General features: G+C 34.4%; 4 protein-coding genes across 5 annotated transcripts; 2 read left to right on the top strand and 2 right to left on the bottom strand.

The window, feature by feature from the left end:
* Positions 1–268: 268 nt before the first annotated feature.
* On the top strand, positions 269–4115 carry LOC101205334 (quinone oxidoreductase PIG3). Its single transcript, XM_004139436.3, has 6 exons — positions 269–563; positions 1071–1250; positions 1443–1524; positions 1598–1705; positions 1830–1988; positions 3634–4115. The coding sequence occupies exons 1-6, from the start codon at positions 312–314 to the stop codon at positions 3828–3830; spliced, it is 978 nt and encodes a 325-aa protein (XP_004139484.1). The 5' UTR covers positions 269–311; the 3' UTR covers positions 3831–4115.
* Positions 4116–7055: 2940 nt separating this feature from the next.
* On the bottom strand, positions 7056–10932 carry LOC101205091 (endonuclease 4). 2 transcript variants are annotated; one of them, XM_004139435.3, is made up of 9 exons: positions 10587–10930; positions 10133–10313; positions 9565–9675; positions 9431–9486; positions 8945–9028; positions 8686–8778; positions 8491–8558; positions 8051–8124; positions 7056–7512 (listed from the first exon to the last, which is right to left on the bottom strand). In XM_004139435.3, exons 1-9 carry the CDS (start codon positions 10698–10700, stop codon positions 7394–7396), a joined length of 900 nt encoding a protein of 299 aa, XP_004139483.1. In that variant the 5' UTR covers positions 10701–10930; the 3' UTR covers positions 7056–7393. The 2 variants fall into 2 exon arrangements, with proteins under 2 accessions (XP_004139483.1, XP_031746034.1); XM_031890174.1 differs by lacking the exons at positions 7056–7512; positions 8051–8124 and adding an exon at positions 8131–8286 and having other exon boundaries at positions 10587–10932.
* A 144-nt stretch (positions 10933–11076) lies between these two features.
* On the top strand, positions 11077–12892 carry LOC116402860. Its single transcript, XM_031883265.1, has 2 exons — positions 11077–11394; positions 11848–12892. Exon 2 carries the CDS (start codon positions 11876–11878, stop codon positions 12890–12892), a length of 1017 nt encoding a protein of 338 aa, XP_031739125.1. The 5' UTR covers positions 11077–11394; positions 11848–11875.
* Positions 12893–13325: 433 nt separating this feature from the next.
* On the bottom strand, positions 13326–14848 carry LOC116402715. Its single transcript, XM_031882632.1, has 4 exons — positions 14820–14848; positions 14278–14736; positions 14072–14167; positions 13326–13973 (listed from the first exon to the last, which is right to left on the bottom strand). Exons 2-4 carry the CDS (start codon positions 14701–14703, stop codon positions 13428–13430), a joined length of 1068 nt encoding a protein of 355 aa, XP_031738492.1. The 5' UTR covers positions 14704–14736; positions 14820–14848; the 3' UTR covers positions 13326–13427.
* Positions 14849–20775: the final 5927 nt, after the last annotated feature.

Genomic DNA, 20775 nt, shown 5'->3' with positions numbered 1-20775 from the left:
CATGCACATGACAAAGCCATGGCACAATCGCCAGCAAATCCTTATCGGTTAAGAGTTAAAAATTATATATAGATATAAAAAGATACTTATATGTGTTGACTAAATGGCTCACGTTGCACCCGAACACTCCTTAGCCCTTAAGAGTTAAAAATCATATACTCATCTAAATTTTAAGACCAATTAGAAATTTACACACAAGGTTAAACAAATTTACTACAAGTAAAACCGAGGGTCAAATATGTAATTTAATAGTAATAAAGATGTTGTTTTGAAGGTGCTATTGGACAGTCTATGAACAGAGCAGACAAACAATGAAGGCTGTTGTGATTAGCGAACCTGGCGAGGCTGAAGTTCTTCAATTGCAGGAGGTTGATGACCCAATAATCAATGAGGATGAAGTTCTGATCAAGGTTGAAGCCACTGCCCTGAACCGGGCCGACACCTTACAGAGGAAAGGCTTCTATCCCGCCCCCAAGGGCTCCAGTCCCTACCTCGGCCTCGAATGCTCTGGGATCATCCAAGCTCTTGGCAAAAACGTTTCCCGCTGGAAAGTTGGCGATCAGGTCATTTTTCGATTTTTTGGAAGGTTTTTTTTTTCTTTTCTTAAAAACATCGAAATGGTTATTAGTATTGATCGAGAAAGGAAGAGATGATCCAATTTTAGCGTTGAATAGTTTATCATATGAAAATCACCCTTCAATTTAGCTGATGGGTTGCAGTCGATGGGATTTTTTTTTATATTTTTTTTTTATCAATACTCTGATTTATTGTTAAATTATTATTAAAGGAAAATGTTTAAAGGAGACCTTTTATGTTTTAATGGGTTGAGAGGTATTGCTTGGGAACTGTTTTTGATTAAGCTTTTTGTAATTTTGTAAAGCCTGTTTACTTTTGTAAATGCTCAATGTTGTGATAATATCATCAGAGGCGATTTTACTCTTCTTTTTTTGTGAATTCTTAACGTTCTTTAGTGATCTTTCATGGGTAGGGAACAATTCCTCATATACTATATGCTTTAAGGAACTGAAATGATTAGCATCTGATTATTTAGCATATTGCTGCAAGCACAGGTATGTGCTCTTCTTTCTGGAGGCGGATATGCTGAGAAAGTGGCTGTCCCAGCTGGGCAATTACTTCCCATTCCGCCTGGTGTTTCCTTGAAGGATGCTGCTAGTCTTCCGGAGGTGGCTTGCACCGTTTGGTCCACTGTGTTTATGACAAGTCGATTATCGAGAGGAGAGACATTGTTGGTACAGTTATGAAAAACTTAGTGTTGGTTTTACTTAACTTGGATGAGCTAGAAAAGACTAAAAAGGAAAATGAAAGGAAGAGAGAGAAGAAATGTTACTTTCTTTAGTGTTGATAAACATGGAGTCAGTTATAATCACAATTGAATTCATTTACGTATTCCCATCATGAATGAAAAGATATTCAAATTTCAGGTTCATGGAGGCTCAAGTGGAATTGGTACTTTTGCTATTCAGATAGCTAAATATCAAGGAGCAAAAGTATTCGTTACTGCAGGTCTAGTGATTACTTTGGTCTTTTATAGGTGCCCCGTGCCTTAGTTTGTTCTGATGTTTTGATTCTTCGTCAGGTAGTGAAGAGAAATTAGCTGTCTGCAAAGACCTTGGAGCAGATGTGTGCATCAATTATAAAACTGAAGATTTTGTTGCACGAGTTAAAGAAGAAACTGATGGAAAAGGTGTTTCTTTAGCATCTCCTATTTTAATTGTTCAAGGCTTCAAGGTTCCATTTCCTGAAAATGCTTGGTCTTTTCTAAGATTGTAGCACTGAAAATGTATGTGATCTTCTGTACCTTGTGACAGGTGTGGATGTTATTCTTGATAGTGTTGGAGCCTCTTACTTTCAGCGCAACCTTGAAAGTTTAAACTTAGATGGTAGGCTTTTTATTATTGGAACCATGGGGGGAGCAGTAACACAGCTCGATATTCGCAGTTTGTTTGCGAAACGCGCCACTGTGCAGGGTAAGATCATTTTAAATGAGGTTTGTTGTTATAAATTGCAGTCTATTCAAAGGAAATTTTCTTCTTTCTATCTTAATCAGAAATAAAATTTCAAACTAGTTGAAATATCCAAATGTCAAATATATGCTAGGAAAACGTCATAACATTCATTAATTCATTGTCCTTGTGGTACCACATCTATGCTTGTAAGGTGATGAAGATATTATTTAAAGTAATGATTTGGTGCAACCTAGACTCCCTTCCCTTTACCACATACAAAAAAAAAAAAAAGTTTTAAAAAATAATTGAATGTGTATATTGCCACGTGACAATATTTCATGGAGATCTAGCTTGAGCTGCCCACAAGATAGTTCTGTACCTAAGTAATTTTCCTATTTAAATAAGTATCCATGCTGAAAAGTGTTTTCCATATGATGCAAGCATGCATCATAAGCTTTGAATGCAGTATACCTTTGCTAGTAAAAAAAACTTAGAGTGGGTTAAGTGCTATTGACCGAAGGATCAATGCTTCCATTAGTTATTGGAAAAACGTTGATAACTTTTCTCTAAAAGATTTCTTTTCTTCAAATTCTTAGAAATTCTGTTTCATATGTAGTCAAGCACAATTTAGGGAATTAGAAAGACATTTCCCTCTCAATACCCCCCTTTTGTAATGTGTTAGACCCCAATATTACACACATACAAGAGAAGGGGCAGAAAAGGGAATTGGCATGGCTTGTGGTAATTCTGGGAGCAGAAAGAGAGAAAGCAACACCGGAGGGCCCACTGAGGGATTTGGTATTTATAAGGATTGTTTTGGGGATTGCTGTTTTCAGGTTTTATGTTTTCTTTTTGGGTGAAAGCTGCCATAGCCTTCATTGGGAGAAATTTCCAGCCTTCTCTAAGGAGCTGGTTATTGTTCTTGTCTTGCTACTGTTTTCTGGGTTTTTATATGAGTTCTGTGATACATTTTGATTACTATTATCAATATATTGTAGCAGAGTGATGCCTCTGTTTTGTCTTGTTGGGACTTTTCTGCTTTTTAGGTTTAAGAATCTTATCAAAATGGTTGTGTGGAATCAAGATTTCGGTAGACTCTAATTTTTTAGATATCTCCCAAGTCTTAAATCACTCACTAAAATATTGTTTATCTTCTTACTCGCTGTATTCACAACAAAACTTCGGTAATAAACTTCTTGATTAATTCCCAACAAACTCTTAGTACCTAGTAGTGTCTCCAAATCTATTCTAATATCATTCCTATCAGATTGGTTCTGAGTTTCAAGTTTCATCGATCTTCTATGCATACCAATTTTCTCTTCACAGAGACATCAACTTCTCTTTGACCATACAAATCATCTTTTTTTCTTTTTTTTTTAATGCTTAACCTTTGAGATCGTATTAAAATGAATATGATATTGATGCATTACAAAAATAAAAAAAATAAAAAGAACTCCCATCTTGAATTTTTGAAGTTTCCACATCTCCAATTTTGATAATGCACACGAGATCATAATATAAATTTTTCTTCTTTGAATGTGGTTCACATGTGGTCATTACAAGAAAATGATTTCACCATTTTCGAAGCATTGGTTTTTTCTCATATCCTCCATTTTTTTTGGTACATAATCTTTGAATGATGAAATATCATGTACCATGTATGCAGCTGCTGGCTTGCGGACCCGATCTCTTGAAAACAAAGCAGTCATTGTGAGTGAAGTTGAGAAGATAGTCTGGCCAGCCATTGCAGCAGGCAAGGTGAAGCCTGTGATCTTCAAGTATCTTCCATTGTCACAAGCAGCAGAAGCTCACCAGTTAATGGAGAGTAGCAAGCATATTGGAAAGATACTGCTGACTCCATGATAGACATGGATTGTCGAAAGACCTAGGGGCCGGGTGAAGACATGATTGGTGATTTTTAAGTTGTGGAAGAAGTTCAGTTTTATCTTGTTCGGGTTTCTGGCTTTGTTGTAGGTCTTCCAAATTTGGCAGTAATAAAACAGTGTACTGTGTTAGTTACTTTTTCGTTAATTGCTTACTTCTTTTAGCCAAGTCTTGTCTGATGATGGTACAAATAGAAACATTGTCACCCCTAAAAAGTTCAATAAATGAATGTAAATCATTTGAAATTTAAGAAATGATTTCAAATACCTTATTTCATTTAGAACCAGAAAGATTTGAAGTGAAAATAAAATTTGTATTTGGAGGGTAATTAAAAAGAAAATAAAGTTATAAAATTTAAATTAGTAGACTTCTAATTGTGATGTGTTAATTGAAAATTAGCATTTGACAAGGTTAAATTATTTTAGTCTACTGAGAACAATACATGTTTCTAAAGTTGGGGTGGTTTGGGTTTGCATGCTTTCTTTTTATTTGAGTCTATTTGTTTTGGTGATTATGAATTTAATTTGAAACATTTGAATCACATTTCGTTCTCTCTGTGATGGCTGATGATACACTCTCTTGTTGTTGTTTGTATGTTAAGGATAAAGAAAACTATGGTGAACTTTGAGTTGATTTAAAAAAACTTCTTCTTTTTCCTCCATGCATATATTGAGTGCTTTGAGATGTCATTTTAAAACTTTCAGTCTCTTAGAAATGAATATAATTGAATTGTGTTGTTAATTTCGTTGTCACTTTACAATGTCTTTCAAGACTCCAATTTAGTAATGCATATAAAAGGAATTAACCAACTAAACTTTCCACTATTTGTTATAAAATTTATATATACATGCATCCATCAATACATATATACTTTCACACACATGTATATATAAGTGATAGAGATGGAATGTGATAGAAGTGTATCAAAAATAGTTTATTTGTTATGCTTCCATTGGTATAATTAAAAGATGAATCTACACAAAGATATTATAATATTTTATTGATTTGAAGATAGTGTTCCATTTGCTTATACTCAAAACTAGGATACATCAAAAAATAACTCTCACAAACTCAAATATGAATAATTTGAAAATACACGTAAAACAAATACAACTATCATGATTACATCATAAATTGATTGGTCCGAGTTTGTAACCGAACCATCTATCTCGAAAGCTAGGGACTCAAGGTAAGACCCAGATCAAGAGGGGCCAGCTAACCCGGATTTCCCAGATTGCCTCTCCTCCCCGGAGGGGCTGGGGGAAAGCGTGAAGTCAGCTTTCATCTGCAGGCCTAAGCGACGAAGGGGAATAGGTTGGTGGTGGCTTGCTTATATACTAGCGCCTTCCTTCTTCTAACCTCTCGCATCCCGAAAGAGAAGCTCGACTGAGATGGAGGAGAGGATGAGGTGCAAAGTCAGCCCACTCCGTGGAAAGGGGGATAGGTTGCAATATTCTTTGCGCCTTGCTTCAATATTCTTTTCCGCAATATGAAAAGCTCCTAACTACTAATGGAAAGGACTGAGGACGTCTGAAGGACTCTAAACCGGACAACCATAGTGACTCGCGCGACGACTTCCTTTCTACGAATGAGTGCAGTTTCAGGTTGGGAAAGAGTAGGTAGGGCGTTGGACGCGCCAGATGCTGCTTGACTAAGAAGAGAGGAGGTTGCTTGGGGCTGTGGAAGTTGCTTCCTTTCGGTAAGCTGAAAGATGTGATCTGGCCCTCGGCCTTGGACTCCCAAGAGAAGAAATCCAAACAAAGATGATAAGATAAATGGAATCAACCCCTCGTTCTACCCGTGGGGACGGTTGAGCTGACCATAGGAAAGAGCTCTTCCGACCGGTCACCTGGACCATTGTGACCTTTGTGATTACAAAGACTAAATTTTGTTGAACTTTTAGCTTCACCTCTAGGTAGGATCCTTTATTTTCTAGGTCTTTTGACGTTTAACAACAAAAAGTAATGATTCATTGTTGTCATCTATAACCCTCTCTAATTTGAATAAACTCCAGTAGGTGGAACATAACCTTTACATATTGATGACAATGTTCTTGAATAATAATACTTAGTTACCTAAGAATAACTATCCACCTTAAAAATCCAAAGACCCAGTGCATGAGTACATGATATTTCTTTGGAAAACACCCAAACAATCTTATTCTAATATTATATCATATTCAATTGAAAAGTAATCTCGGACAACATTCTAATTAAAGATATAGAACAAAGTACATTTAATAGCATATATATTATTTTTGTGTACGTAAAAGAGAGATAGAGTTCTATCTCTATTTAATTATCACATTCTCCAGTGTTAAATTACGTATAGTTGAAATTTAATTCCAATATATTGATAATGAAGAAGAAAAAATTAAGAACAAGAAGAAGACGGTGAAAGGAAGATTAATAAAATTGTCACTGTTGAAGAATAAAAAGAAGTAGAGACCAAAAAGAGGCAGAGAGATTTTTTAGTTTGGTATTTCTACCATTTGTGAGAATTTTCCTTTTTAATTGACAATTAAAATTTTTCATTGAAAACAAATGTCTATATTATTATTTACTAATATAAGCTCTCAATTTAATGGTTGTTGGTTTTAATTAATTAATTTCTAATTTACCTGATGGGAGTAAACTCGTTAAATTGTAACTCTAACTTTTGATATGATGGTTAAGTCATTACAAATTTTAAATTAAATATCTTTATTGTTAAGTGCTAAATTATTACAAAATTAAATTACATAGAGACTAACTTGTTATTTTCAAAAAATGCATAAACCAAAATGTAATTTTCAACCCTTTTTTTCCCTCACTTAATATTCATATACCCAATTTTAACCTCTTACTACAAGAAACTAACAATTTTCCTACAGACAAAGTCATCCAAAAATTTACCAAAACGCTGGTGATGGAATATTACCATTATTGATGATCATCCTAGTCCACCCAATTTGTGTCTTTGACATGGAGTTGAGATAGAGCTCTAGCCACTTCTATTTTGCTTTCTTTTCTTGTTATGTAATTAACAAATAGTAAAAGGTTCTTTTGAGATCCATTCTTGTTTTTTGCTTTCTTTTCTTATTATGAAATTAACAAACACTAGAAAGTTTTTTTACATGGATTCTTTACCTGTTTTGTTGATTTTAGCTACCTTAAGAAAACATAAGGTCAAAAGGAAATAAAATGATAGAAGACATAGTAGGCAGGGAAGGAAACACCATAAGCTACAAGTTCCCCATTAACCACCTCAATTCGAGGTTTTTTTTCTTTCATAAGACAAGGTAAAAATGAATGGCTCAATGATCTAATCACTTTAGTCTATACTATAAGTACTATATGTTAGGATTTTATATCAAATGACCTGGTTTATTTATGAATATCTTGTTCTTTTACTAAATGAGTTTCCACATTTAGGGTTCTTTTGGAGCAATAGCAAGTATATTAATACGAAGACAAAAGACAAGAGCACAAATCAATTCATGTGAGAAACCATTTTGACATCTATCTTATGGAAATTGATCTGATCTCTCCTAGTCATTGTCTTCAAATTTCAGCCACTTTCCCTTCAGAAGCAAAGATACGATTGAGGGTAGAAGCCAATCTAATGCCACCTTGTGCTAACCTCTTCTCTATGACTGGTAACCGGCTAAGAAAATAACTGTCTGCAACAAACAGGAAATTTTTTTATCACAAAACACCCAATGCCTCTCCCCTGCAGCCAAAACCTCTCTTAAACCTCTCCCACCAACCAACTGATTTTCGTTGTCAACATTTTCTTTACTGATGTTTTTACACTTTCTTCCTTTCTTACCCTTCAGTAGATACGTACGCACAATTGGAGGTCTTACAGAGACATTCCCAAGGATAAAGAAAGACGGGTTTTAAAATTTCGAATATAGAAACTGGAAGATTTAACAAAAGCAACTTATCAGTCTCATCCTATTTTTATGACAGGCAAATGTGTATCTTTTTATGGGAAGAAATGATTGCAAACGCAACACCAAACCAAGTGACCTATCTGATCAATTCCCATAGGACTACACCCTTTTCTGTCTTTCTCATCACCACGATATCAAGAGGTTTCACTTTCTGCATCACTCCCAAGCCCACCTCTAATCCCAGTTAAAAAGATCAGATTTTCCCCACTTATAATAATCACAGCATTGGTAAGATAACGTGATTCAAAGTTTCCGACCATACCTTCTAGTACGCTTCCTGGAGTGGCGTTCTTGTATGCATATTTACATGCCATGCTAACACTTTCAGAAGCATACCTGAAAAATAAGAGGCTCCCCGATAAAATTTTGTTATGCCTACAACTTTATGGTAGGTAGTCAAATGAAGGTTACTTTTCATCCTCTGAATGTTTTTCTCCCCTTCTAATCTAAAGAAAATGGCAGTTTCAAGTCTCAGCAACATGTTATACTTCGCTGCTTCTTGGAGACATGAAAGGAGCAAGTTCATTTCTATCACAAGCATCATCTAACTTTCGTATACTGATCAAAGATGTTTGTATCATCGAATACCATTTGTATATATGATTTGATCATTAGCATCTCACCATATACATTTCTCATATTTCATTCTTCTTTATCTAAAAAATCTCACAAAACATGGATAAGGGAGAAGAATATACTCACGGGTTTGGACAAGTTGTTTGGTTCACTGTGCAATTTCTCCAAGCTGAGACCTCATTATGCCATTCATCCTTCAGAAATTTAGAAAGATGAAGCCATAAGGAAAAAGAACTAAGAGCAAAACCTAAGAAAAACAGGTTTACTTCTATCGTATATGGTACATAAGGACATAAAAGTAGAAAGAGTTGGCATATATACCGAAATGTTGTTTTGAATGGCTTGAATCATGAGCAAAAGATTTGAATGGTAGAATCTCTTCAAGGCAGAATCAATGATCATGGTATCCCAGACCTAAAGGAAAACTATTTACTTTTTATGGGGAGAACTATTCCAACATTAAATAAAGAAAATAAAAAATAAATAAAAACAGAACATTCTTCAGAATGTTGTGAGATTTCCAAACTTGGCAGGGCACTTGTGGTGTAGCAGGGATTTGAAATCTCTACATGACACTTACATGATGGAGATTGGTCCTTCTTCGGTACCAACTGACTTTTATTAAATTACCTCCTATATCTCCGACAAAACCGACATGAAGGGGCTGCCATTGAATATCGGGAAAGTCAGATGCAAGAGATAAAACCATTGATTATCCAACTCTTTTTCGAAAAATAAAATAAAGAAGACATTGTTATTATTAGCAACCAGTACCATTGAAGACTTTCAAGAAGTACTATTATAGAATTTAAGTGCTGTAATGGAAAAAGGTGAAACTCCATTAATGAGGCTATAATTTATCTATGTAATCAATGTACAAACCTGCAAGTCCAACTCCAAGAAATCTTATTTAAAAAGGATGAGGGACTTGAACAGCCAATCGAGTGAAAGTGAACTTTCAACAACACTCAGAGCAGTAAATTTTGCACCTATACAAATTTCATGAATCTATTTTCTATTTTCATTTATCTCTGCCTTTAAGTACAAACTTGTAGAAAGTGCAAACCTGATGAACGTCTCCGATAAAATGGGACAAGAACATAAGAGCCTCTGTTAAGTTATCTGAAAATATCATGTGAATAAAAATGACATTTGTTCGAGAAGTGTACAGATACAACGTCAGTCACCTAGGATGCTTACATTTAATTTCTGAAGTTATTTCCTTGTAAGCTGATTCGAGTTGCATAGTGTAGTTGTAAATTGCTGCTGTCACACATCTACCTTTGTGTCTATAATTGTCATGACAGTCTCCTGTCAAGAAGCACAAAATACTGTTACATAGGCCAACATCATCAAATATACTTTCAAGTTTCAAGTATTGAAAATGAGTTATTTGAGATAAATCTTGATACCTCGTTCAATGACCAAAATAAAAAACCAATTGAATTTAATAACCATCATATATGACATAGCCATAATGACACACACACTCAACTAAATTGCAGAACGAGTTTGTTAGGAAGACACTGATACTATATATATCCAAATCAGACAGACCATGGTGAAATTAACGGTATAACATCGGAGGATTCATCATATATGTGATCATGAACTACAAAATTTACGAGTATCAAGAGTGCTCTTGTGATTCAACAATGAATGTGAATTTAAAGCTCATGAACACAATGATAATAAGAATTACATCAAAGAGCAACACGGCATGATAGACTGCAAGAGAAACTGAAAATAACATGAAGCTTAACCTTACTCGAGCATTTATAATTACAAAAGAAATCTGGCGTGTCAACATAGTGTAAGGCGCCACTCCAGTGATAATCAGGATGTGCTCGAAGTTCATCAGCCCAGGAGCATACAGCTGCAAGATCGCCCTCAGCATAAGATGGAAGCAATTCTTTGACCATTGATAGAGCATCTTCAGTCAAATATTTCTAAACCAAAGGAAGTGATATCAGATTTTGGCTTCAGCAAACTTTATACAGGATCTAATGGTTGGAATCTTAATGATAGGGTTTGAGTCATAATCAGCTCCAAAACCCTTTGTCATGTTTCTTTTAATTTGAGTCCTTGTCTACGCTATTACAGTTTCAAGAATTCGAAACCCAAATCCCTTCAATTGCAATCCTTCCCTATTAACAGCGTTACACCGAAAGGCTAGATAAAACTAAACGGAAATAATGCTCAAAAGACTGGAATATGGTTACCTCTGCTATCTTGCAAATCATATAGTGACCTTCCCTTCCCCAGCCGAGGATTCCAGGTAGAAATAAGAGAAAAAGGAAAGCATTGGCAGTCCAACAAAGCTCAGACTGACCCATGTCTGCTCCCTAGAAACAAAATACGGTAATGATAAACACAATGAAATCAGAAATCAGTTGCTGGCAGCGATTGCAGCTCCGAATTCAGCTGCTTGACCTCTGGCTTAGAAGCTTGTCTCCAAATTCAAATTTAAACCAGCCTTGTTTCTCGTTTTTCGACGCTTGCCTCTCACCAAATCAGAGGCTACGAAAATTAGAATCACAAAAACGGACAGTTCATTAATTGAAGTGATTTTTGGGAAATTGACAAAAATAGGCCAAAAATGGGGTATAAATAGAGTTTTAGGATTGATTGTAGAAAAGTTGAGATTTAGGATAAATTGGAGGTGAAATGACGAAAATACCCTCTTTTAATTTTAATTCACATTTGCTCTTCTCTTCTTTTCCAACCCCTCTCTCTCTCTCTTCAATGTCATTCACCTGAAGAAAAAAAACAGAATTGCGAACGCAGCCTTCTTCTCCTCTCCTCATAGATTACGTAAAGGGAAAAAAAAAGAAGAATCCTTCTCTTGCAGTCTCATAGATTACGTAAAGAAAAAAGAAGCATTTCTCCTCCTTCTCATAGATTATGTAAAGGAAAAAGAAAAAAGAAAAACTCATTTGCGATTCTTCTCCTCTCTCAAAAGTTTGTCAACTTTCCGCTTTACTCCGGTGTCGTTCATCATCTACTCCGGCGAACATCTCACGCATTGTGGTTTGTTTTAATTTTTAAATCCGAATCTGAATTGTGTTGTGTTATATGTATATATATTTTTGCATCTTAAATGTATAAATCAAATATTATTTTTTATTGTTTCAAGTTGATTTAGGGTTGATTTAAGGTTGCTTTATAGATGTTTCAAATGATGTTAGCAATTTATCATTATTATTATTTTATCTCGCAAACATCTGGTAGACATCTCGCAAACATCTCGCAGACATCTTGCAGGTTCTTAAATTGAAATGTTTAATCTGAAATGAATTGATTTAGGGTGACTTTTAGCTATTGTTTTTTGTATCTCGCAATATCCTAAACATTTTGTAGCTGTCAAGATCGTAAACATGTAGGGTGTGACTATGCACGTTTTATTTAGTATTTACCTACTGTTTTTTAATAAACTTTGTTTATGTGATATGTCAAATGCTAACTTCAAATCATTTTTTGCAGCAATTGAAAAGTATAAGGTGGTTTAAGGATGTCACATATTCCCATGTTAGTGCGTTACGGTGGTATGTGGGATGAGAGGCGAAGAAAATACGAAGGAGGCATGTTAAAAGGCATCGTTGTCAGTAAAGAAATAACACATAAAGATTTACAGGCAGAATTATATGACCTTGCAGAAGTTGACCCTTCAAAGTTCGACGTAATGATAAGATGCATATATGAGATAAAAGTGGAACACGAAGCTCCTACATTTGAGTTAAGCAATGACCGTGATTTGAAGTTTTATCTTCTTAGTGAAAATCCATTAAAGGTCCCTTTATACGTCTCATTTGAGCCTAAAAGTAATCAAAGCAAAAAAGTGTTAAGCAAAGATTACAATTCAGTATCTGGCAGCAACCAAGCTCATAACTTAAACCCTCATCCTCCAATTGTAATGGATACATTAAATGAGAATGAAGTCCATGTTCGTGAAGTTGAAGTTGGCTTGTGTGATAACGTGATAGGGACCACTTCGGCTATATGGGAATCATATGAGTCATATGATTCGAAAGATGAGACTTTTACATGGGAGCCAGTAGAGATGAATAGTGAATCATTTGACATCCCACAACATAGAGATGGTCCTACAAAAGATTGCAAAGGAAAATCTAAAGTTCGTTACAGCTCTTCTAGCCAAAAGTTGAAGACAGACATGAATGATTGGTCCGAAGAAAGCTCTACAAGTGAGGAGTTTGATGTAGGACAAATATTTTTTTCCAAAAAAGATTTGTCAATGAGATTAAGTGTCTTGGCAATGAAAAAAAATTTTCAGTTTGTAGTAAAAAAGTCTACAAAAGAGGTTCTCTTTGTTAGATGCATTGACAACAAGTGTGGTTGGAGACTGCGAGCGATGAGATTGAAGGATTCAAATATATTTAAGATTAAAAAGTATGTCAAAGTTCATTCGTGTTCTCTTGACGTTTTGAATCGTGACCATAGGCAAGCAAAATCTTGGGTTGTTGGAGAATTAATAAACTCAATAACTGCTCTCCTTTTGCTACTGCAGTAGTAATGATTCAAATCTTCAAGCATATGAACCACCTCTTCAAGCATAGTAATCTCAAGCATAGTAATCTCAATGCAGTAGTAATGAGTTGACTCTGAAAGTTCAGGTAGTAGCAAGACTGAGCTAATTTTAAGTAATGTATAAAGCCGGCTGGTTAACAGCAAAGGTACAGAACAAGACACAGATCAAAATGCTGCTATTGGTAATGAGGATCAATTGTTCGTACATAAGATGTTTTTATAATGAAAACCTGCTACGTGAGGCTATATATAAATCAGTTCCGCAGCCACCATAAACCTCTGCTCCACCACCGGTAACACATCAAGAATGTCTATATAAAAGTTCTGCACACTTTACAATTTTTCACTCCTGCATTGTTGTACATTATATAAAAGTTCTGCACACTTTACAATTTTCCAAGATAATGAAATAAAAATTGCATACCAAAAAACAAAAATGGTCTTCATTCCATTATATAAAACTATTTATGTACATAGTTTGGAACATATACAATTCCTTCAAAAGTTGAAACTGAAAGTCAATACATGGGATTGTTGGTCCATAATTGAAATGCCAATTGTTTTCTAAAATATGACATGTTTTCTTGACATAATGTAGCTACATCTAAACCAGAAGCTTCATATTCGAAATACTTAATTGTAAATACACCACAATCACTATTGTTGCGTTGAAGTGGAATGGAGTCGACAATGACAAGTGGCCAAGGTTCCTTGTGTGTTGATGATCCGCCTCTCCTAACAAAGAATCCAGTAGCATCGAGCAAATTTGGCACCATCTCTTGAATTGGCTCTAATATGCTTCTCATATCTTCGGCACTCGTCAGCGACGGAAGCGAATCCCATACCTTAACTTGACAACGTACCAAGTCCAAGCATAATAGAATCCAATGATTGCCATGGATATTGAATGGAGAGTAAATGTAATCAACATTCACCCAAGGATCTTGACAGTCTTGTTTTGATCCGACAACATAGTCAACCAACCGATACTCCTCCTTCCAGTGAAATGGTCGATTCTCTTTAATACATTCTTGGTATTCAGGCCACTTCGCAACTAATAGTCGCTGGAAGGAAAAAAAACACACATGCATGTATACAATGAGACAATAAGACAAATATCAAAAGCAAACTCAGTACATAAAGTATGGTTGCGAGTACAAACCATGAATAGTGTGTCTACAGTTGTGAAGTTTTGAGCAGTAGGTATCATGGCTGTCTTAATGTTGAAGCGAATGAGAAGAAACAGTGCATCCAAATGCTAATAGAAACAAAATAAAGCATTTAATTCGGTTATGCGATCAAACCAACTTCTTGAAGGTACTAAGTGCTCTAAAACTGTAAATAAGAAATAATGAGAAAAGTTCTAACCTCATCCGCCAACCACCGACGACACATGAACAAGTCTCTGAAAAACTCCTTCGATTTTTTCCCGTGAAAAGTTTCACGCACCTCATCTTTCGTACGCTTGTCTGTGATCCAAGCTCTGAGTCGATCTAAATGGGCGTCAGGTATTTTGTGCATAGGATCATAGACGGATGGTTGAGACTGAGAGGTGGTGGTGATTGATTTTGTAGTCCGTTTATCTAAAGCTGTGAAGGGGGTTGACAAGTATACACTTGCACGCTTGCTACGTGCGGGCCGAACATGTGGTCGTTCAGTGGATAATGGTTCTATTTCCATGACGTCTGAATCAAAATAAGTAAGACTTTTTACTCCAATTTCCTCGTTCAAATCGTCAACGACGTCTACTGGCTCCTCCGAATGAATATGAACCTTCTTATCCAACTCATCCATTGTGTCATCCTCCGTGCGGTTTGCTTCGACACCCTATGGAAGGTCAAAATGCATTACTAAGGATAAAGCATTAGTAAGGATGATTTTCACCCCACTACAGAACTTTGATTCCTAACCTGCTTTTGACGTTCAACATGTTTCACCCCATCACCCCAAAGTTGCTAAGTCTAATACAATTGCTAACCCTATAGCCTTAACACCTAGTAGACTAGCTAAACATGCATTCTAAACCGTTTAGGAAGTTTACACTCTTATATTGGGACTTCTACTCAAAATTTTGGAAGGTGAGAGATAGGTGCTGATAGGTGAGAGATGATGGAAAACTTCAAGGCAAAGTTGCTAAGTCTAATACAATTGCTAACCCTATAGCCTTAACACCTAGTAGACTAGCTAAACATGCATTCTAAACCGTTTAGGAAGTTTACACTCTTATATTGGGACTTCTACTCAAAATTTTGGAAGGTGAGAGATAGGTGCTGATAGGTGAGAGATGATGGAAAACTTCAAGGCAAAGTTGCTAAGTCTAATACAATTGCTAACCCTATAGCCTTAACACCTAGAAGACTAGCTAAACATGCATTCTAAACGGTTTAGGAAGTTAACACTCTTATATTGGGACTTCTACTCAAAATTTTGGAAGGTGAGAGATAGGTGCTGATAGGTGAGAGATGATGGAAAACTTCAAGGCAAAGTTGCTAAGTCTAATACAATTGCTAACCCTATAGCCTTAACACCTAGTAGACTAGCTAAACATGCATTCTAAACCGTTTAGGAAGTTTACACTCTTATATTGGGACTTCTACTCAAAATTTTGGAAGGTGAGAGATAGGTGCTGATAGGTGAGAGATGATGGAAAACTTCAAGGCAAAGTTGCTAAGTCTAATACAATTGCTAACCCTATAGCCTTAACACCTAGTAGACTAGCTAAACATGCATTCTAAACCGTTTAGGAAGTTTACACTCTTATATTGGGACTTCTACTCAAAATTTTGGAAGGTGAGAGATAGGTGCTGATAGGTGAGAGATGATGGAAAACTTCAAGGCAAAGTTGCTAAGTCTAATACAATTGCTAACCCTATAGCCTTAACACCTAGTAGACTAGCTAAACATGCATTCTAAACGGTTTAGGAAGTTTACACTCTTATATTGGGACTTCTACTCAAAATTTTGGAAGGTGAGAGATAGGTGCTGATAGGTGAGAGATGATGGAAAACTTCAAGGCAAAGTTGCTAAGTCTAATACAATTGCTAACCCTATAGCCTTAACACCTAGTAGACTAGCTAAACATGCATTCTAAACGGTTTAGGAAGTTAACACTCTTATATTGGGACTTCTACTCAAAATTTTGGAAGGTGAGAGATAGGTGCTGATAGGTGAGAGATGATGGAAAACTTCAAGGCAAAGGAAATGGTCTTTCAACAATGCAGCTTATGATAATGTCTTTAGAATACAATATTTAGAATGCATGTTTAGCACATATCTATTGTACTGGTAACTTTGCAGAGTTTATATGGGATACCAAATATATGTTCGAATTCAAGTTCTAAACTCCAAGGTATGGTTTTTCTATTATTACAGTACATTGCAAAGGAAATGGTTTTTCTTCCTAAAAACAGAATGGCTCCCACGGTTCTCTATGTCTGTGTGCATATGACATGCATTTCTTCTCCAAAATGTGCCAAAAACAAAAAACTCACATCTTAACAGACAACTTAAACAAACAAGATGGAATACTGTAATAATAAATAAGCTACAACAGACTAACTCTAAAAAAAAAACTGAGATTTTATTACTCACTTGACTTCAAAGATGATGGATACGGCACTGCCAATGTAGAGGAGTGGATAAGAAATGGAGAGGTCCGGTGAAAACAAACCTGAAATCGAAATGGATGGAAGTGGAGAAGCGTCCGCCGGAGATGAAGTCGAAATGGAGACCCGTGCAGAAGAAATGGAGACGTTCGGTGAACAAGTTGAAATCGGAAAATATAGCGGAGAGTCGTGAAGAAGAAATGGATGGAAGTGGAGAAGAAATGGACGGAAGAGAAAAACGTTCACCGGAGGCGGGAGAGAGTTGAAGAGGGTAACTGCAGACGCGGGAGAGTTCAAATGCGAGTTTACGTTTTTCTTTTGAACGGCCTTCTGTCTTCGGGTTGAAGAAAAGGAAAAAGAAGAAAAGAGGAAGGAAAATAAAAGAGGGTATTTTCGTCATTTCACCTCCAATTTATCCTAAATCTCAACTTTTCTACAATCAATCCTAAAACTCTATTTCTACCCCATTTTTGGCCTATTTTTGTCAATTCCCCGTGATTTTTCAACTAGGGAAATTGTAAAAGATAGCACCAAATGTTTACAACATACCAAAATATCATATGGATACCATAGTTAATTTATTTTGCTATTTTAAAAAAATTTCCAATTTCATTATTTATTATTACCATTATTATTTTGTAAAGGTGTTTTTCAAATTATTTAGATTTTGGATAGTTGTAAATATAATCCTCAAATTCAAGATATTAGTATATAATACCAATATTTTCTTTAAAAAAATCTATTTGTCACGCCTCCCCTGCACTTGTCCCAAACCTCGCGATGCGGTATGCAACACGACTTGAGCAATTTTGACACCTCAAGATGAAACGCATGAATGCTCAACCTAAGTCCTTGAACTTAGTTTGATCGCCTACGACACCTCAAGTAATTTTAACACCACTTAACTTAATCATTAAGCTATATCAGAATATATAATTTCAAACGCCACATAAAACAATAACTTCATTTTATTAATTTTAAATCATGCGATCCAACTACACTTATTCCACACTTTCTTAATTACATAAACTATGAAGTAAAATTTAGAACGTCTTGCTTTGCTTCTCAACAGTTAACACCTTGCTTGCTCTACTTAACGCGTAGCAGCTTAACCTAACTTCCTTAACTTGGCTTCAAAGTTTGATCACGTAGGGAGGAAAAACTAAACACGTAAGTCAAATACTTAGTGAGTGATAGTTTTTAAAAACCTTTTAGGCATACAATGCGTTAAATATTTTTCAGTAGTCAAACTTTAACACCTCATTCATAAAACATAAAACACACATTAGTCTTTAACATTCCATAGTAAAAAACATGAATCATTTCCACACATAGATTACTGTGATGACCACATCATCATCATCTTCTGAAAAATTTTCTGATTCATTTATTATTGCTTAGGCTACTAACACAACCACATTGGTCAGCCTCTTACCACCATGTAATTGTATTCTACATGGCTATCTTTACTCCTTATGTGCATATAATAGTTAGCTCACTGTGATGACCACATTGGCCGCTAAGCTTTATACGCTTCTTTCAACACATAAGTCAACTTCTTATCACCATGTAGTCCGTACACCCCATGGTGGCCTTGACTCTTTATGTCCACATAAAAGTTAGCATGATCTAAAGGAATCAACTAATGGTTTGAAAATCATTTCATAGTATTGAAATCGTAATTATCAAGTCAACCTTTAACATTATATCTTTCAAAATAGTAAAAGAAAATCACAAGAAAGATTTTAACATAAACACATTTAAGAAAGTCACTCACCAAACTTTACTAAAAAAGTCATTCTTTTTGCAAGCATCTTCTCGCATGGCTAAACCACTAGCACTTCAGCATTTCAACAAAACTCTCATCATCCCCTCCTTAGTTACCAAAATCCTCTTATTTATAGTCTTTAAACTCACTTAGTCATGCATAAACTCTTCTTAGTTCGCCAGCTCCGACTTAAAACTTCACACGTGTAAATTTAATATTCAACCTAGCCATGCTTAAATCCTTAATCTTATACATTAACCTCTGTCAAATTAGATTTGACATTTTCATCGCTAGACTTTGCTTCTCGCCTAACCCAAACCACGAATAACTTCAACCACTTAATCATTTATAGCAAATAACCTTATCGCGTGATTATATTTTTACTATAAGAAACCTTCCACATAAACTAACCAACTTTTACTTCTTAACTTACACGAAAAAAAATTTCTCTTCTTATCGCACAACTTCTTTCATGAACTACCCACTTAATCGCAAAAACGTATACTTTAACCATAAAAGATTTTATCACTTAATCATTTTTGCAGATTTATTCTAGACAGTCACGTATTTCCTTAGTCGCATAAAAAGGTTGCAGACTAGGCGTGGCAAGATTACATTGTGAGATTTTTATGTTTCGTCTACCTGTTATTCTACAGTGACCATCCCATCGGAGGGCCTGATTATAGAAGTCGAAACAACGAAAATCCTAGAAATGGATACGATTTGTTAGGTTAATCTTCAACAGTTGTCTTCTTAACAATAGTATGTTAAAGCATATCTCTGAAATCTGAAAAATGGTAGGATCACACTTACAAGATAAATGTACAATAGAAACTATGGAAAAAAAAAATTCATAAATTGTACAAACCCAAATTTAAATTTAATTAATTAACCTACAATATTAATGCATTAAGAAGTTGATCGTAGGTATAAAAAATCGACAAACTATACAATATTTTTCTATTATAAAAGTACCATTCATGGATTTTTTTTTAAAAAAAAATTAGTTTGTATATACTCATAAAAATTGTGAACAAATAGAAAAAACATATTGCATATCGATGACATTTTAAGTAACTTTACAAATTTTTTTTTGCAAACAATAAAGAATGTAAGAAATTTAGGGTTACCTCTAATCCATTACAATTATCTTTCATATTTGCATGTTTTTCACTAAACCTCCAAATTTACGGTAATATATTAGGGTTAGAGACATTTTTAAAAGTAGCAAAATAAATTAAAATACTTATAAGTTATAGCAAAAACTTGAATTCTATCAATGATAGAAACTGATAGACTTCTATTACTAGTTATCAATACTATTGACAGAAGTACATTAGTAACTTTCAAAATATCAATTAAAATATTTAGTTCATTGATAGACAGTCTTATCCAAAGAGAACAAATAATATCATATGTTCCAAACTTAATGTTCTAAATCATATATATATATTTTTTTTTGTTAATGAATATAACTTAAATACACAAGTTGGAAACCTAAAGTGGGATCATCACAGCGATAATTGACCTTGATTGCCATTAATTCCTATCAAACTTCAATTCTCTATCTCTATTTCTACGAGTCTTATTGTAATAAAAAATATCTATATAATTTAAGAAACTATTATTTTATTTAAGAATAATAAAAAAAATATAAAACTATTTACACTTTATAACAAAAAAAATTCATTAAAAGATAAAAACTTTGTATAAATAGTTTGTCCATCTTATTAGATTGAAGTGTGTTGTGTTGTATTTAAAATTGTTGTTGCTTAATTTAATATCATATTGTTTATTTATAAATATATATATATATTATCAAAAGTAAAAGAGAAATCTTTCACATTCAATGCAAATAAATGTATTTCTAGTAATAATGCAAGAGCAAATTGCAAAAATTCATCATTAACCACCACAACATATTTAGGGATATAATAACATATTTAATTGTTAATGAATAAAACAAGAAATAATTAAATGGAGATTACTTATTGATGATGATATATTTTGTAACTAATGATTAACAAAAATATAAAACTCTATGAATAATAAAATATTAATATTGTTATTATAAAATATTAGGAAAATTAAATAAGAGAGAAAATGTAGTACAATTAAGGTTATAAAAATTGTGTAAAAAAGGTAGAGAAATGTAATTAAGAAATATGGTTCAAGTTTGGGCTACTATTTATGAAATATTGGTGATGAAGTAGGTTGATTGTTAAGATGTTTAATTATGTAATAATTATCCATGTAATTAGGTACATGAACATTAAAATTAAAAATATAAAAGAAAAGGTAAGAATAATAATAATAATAATAATTTTTTAAAAAAAGTATCCATCCATAGCATTATTTAAACTATGTGTAGGATGTAACATTTTCACATGGAAAATTTATTAGTAGGGGAGAAAGAGGAAAAATCGAGAATGGGGCTTCTTCCTTCTTCCTTTCCCACAACTTGCATTTCTCATGCCTTCTTTCTCATTCTAG

Source organism: Cucumis sativus, chromosome 1, assembly GCF_000004075.3.
Source record: "Cucumis sativus cultivar 9930 chromosome 1, Cucumber_9930_V3, whole genome shotgun sequence".
Classification (NCBI taxonomy): Eukaryota; Viridiplantae; Streptophyta; class Magnoliopsida; order Cucurbitales; family Cucurbitaceae; genus Cucumis; species Cucumis sativus.
The sequence above is the reverse complement of the archived record's forward strand: the minus strand, read 5'-3'. Positions and strand labels throughout refer to the sequence as shown.

Bases quoted from the DNA above. Each gene is read 5' to 3' on its own strand.
- LOC101205334 (XM_004139436.3), top strand. From the start codon at position 312: ATGAAGGCTGTTGTGATTAGCGAACCTGGCGAGGCTGAAGTTCTTCAA. The intron at 1,525-1,597 runs GTCTAGTGATTA...ATTCTTCGTCAG, and splicing joins AAAAGTATTCGTTACTGCAG to GTAGTGAAGAGAAATTAGCT. The intron at 1,706-1,829 runs GTGTTTCTTTAG...ACCTTGTGACAG, and splicing joins AGAAGAAACTGATGGAAAAG to GTGTGGATGTTATTCTTGAT.
- LOC101205091 (XM_004139435.3), bottom strand. From the start codon at position 10,700: ATGGGTCAGTCTGAGCTTTGTTGGACTGCCAATGCTTTCCTTTTTCTC. The intron at 9,487-9,564 runs GTAAGCATCCTA...TGATATTTTCAG, and splicing joins AATAACTTCAGAAATTAAAT to ATAACTTAACAGAGGCTCTT. The intron at 8,779-8,944 runs GTAAGTGTCATG...GTTTTCCTTTAG, and splicing joins GAAGGACCAATCTCCATCAT to GTCTGGGATACCATGATCAT.
- LOC116402860 (XM_031883265.1), top strand. From the start codon at position 11,876: ATGTCACATATTCCCATGTTAGTGCGTTACGGTGGTATGTGGGATGAG.
- LOC116402715 (XM_031882632.1), bottom strand. From the start codon at position 14,703: ATGGATGAGTTGGATAAGAAGGTTCATATTCATTCGGAGGAGCCAGTA. The intron at 14,168-14,277 runs GTTAGAACTTTT...TGTTTCTATTAG, and splicing joins GTCGGTGGTTGGCGGATGAG to CATTTGGATGCACTGTTTCT. The intron at 13,974-14,071 runs GTTTGTACTCGC...TTTTCCTTCCAG, and splicing joins CTGTAGACACACTATTCATG to CGACTATTAGTTGCGAAGTG.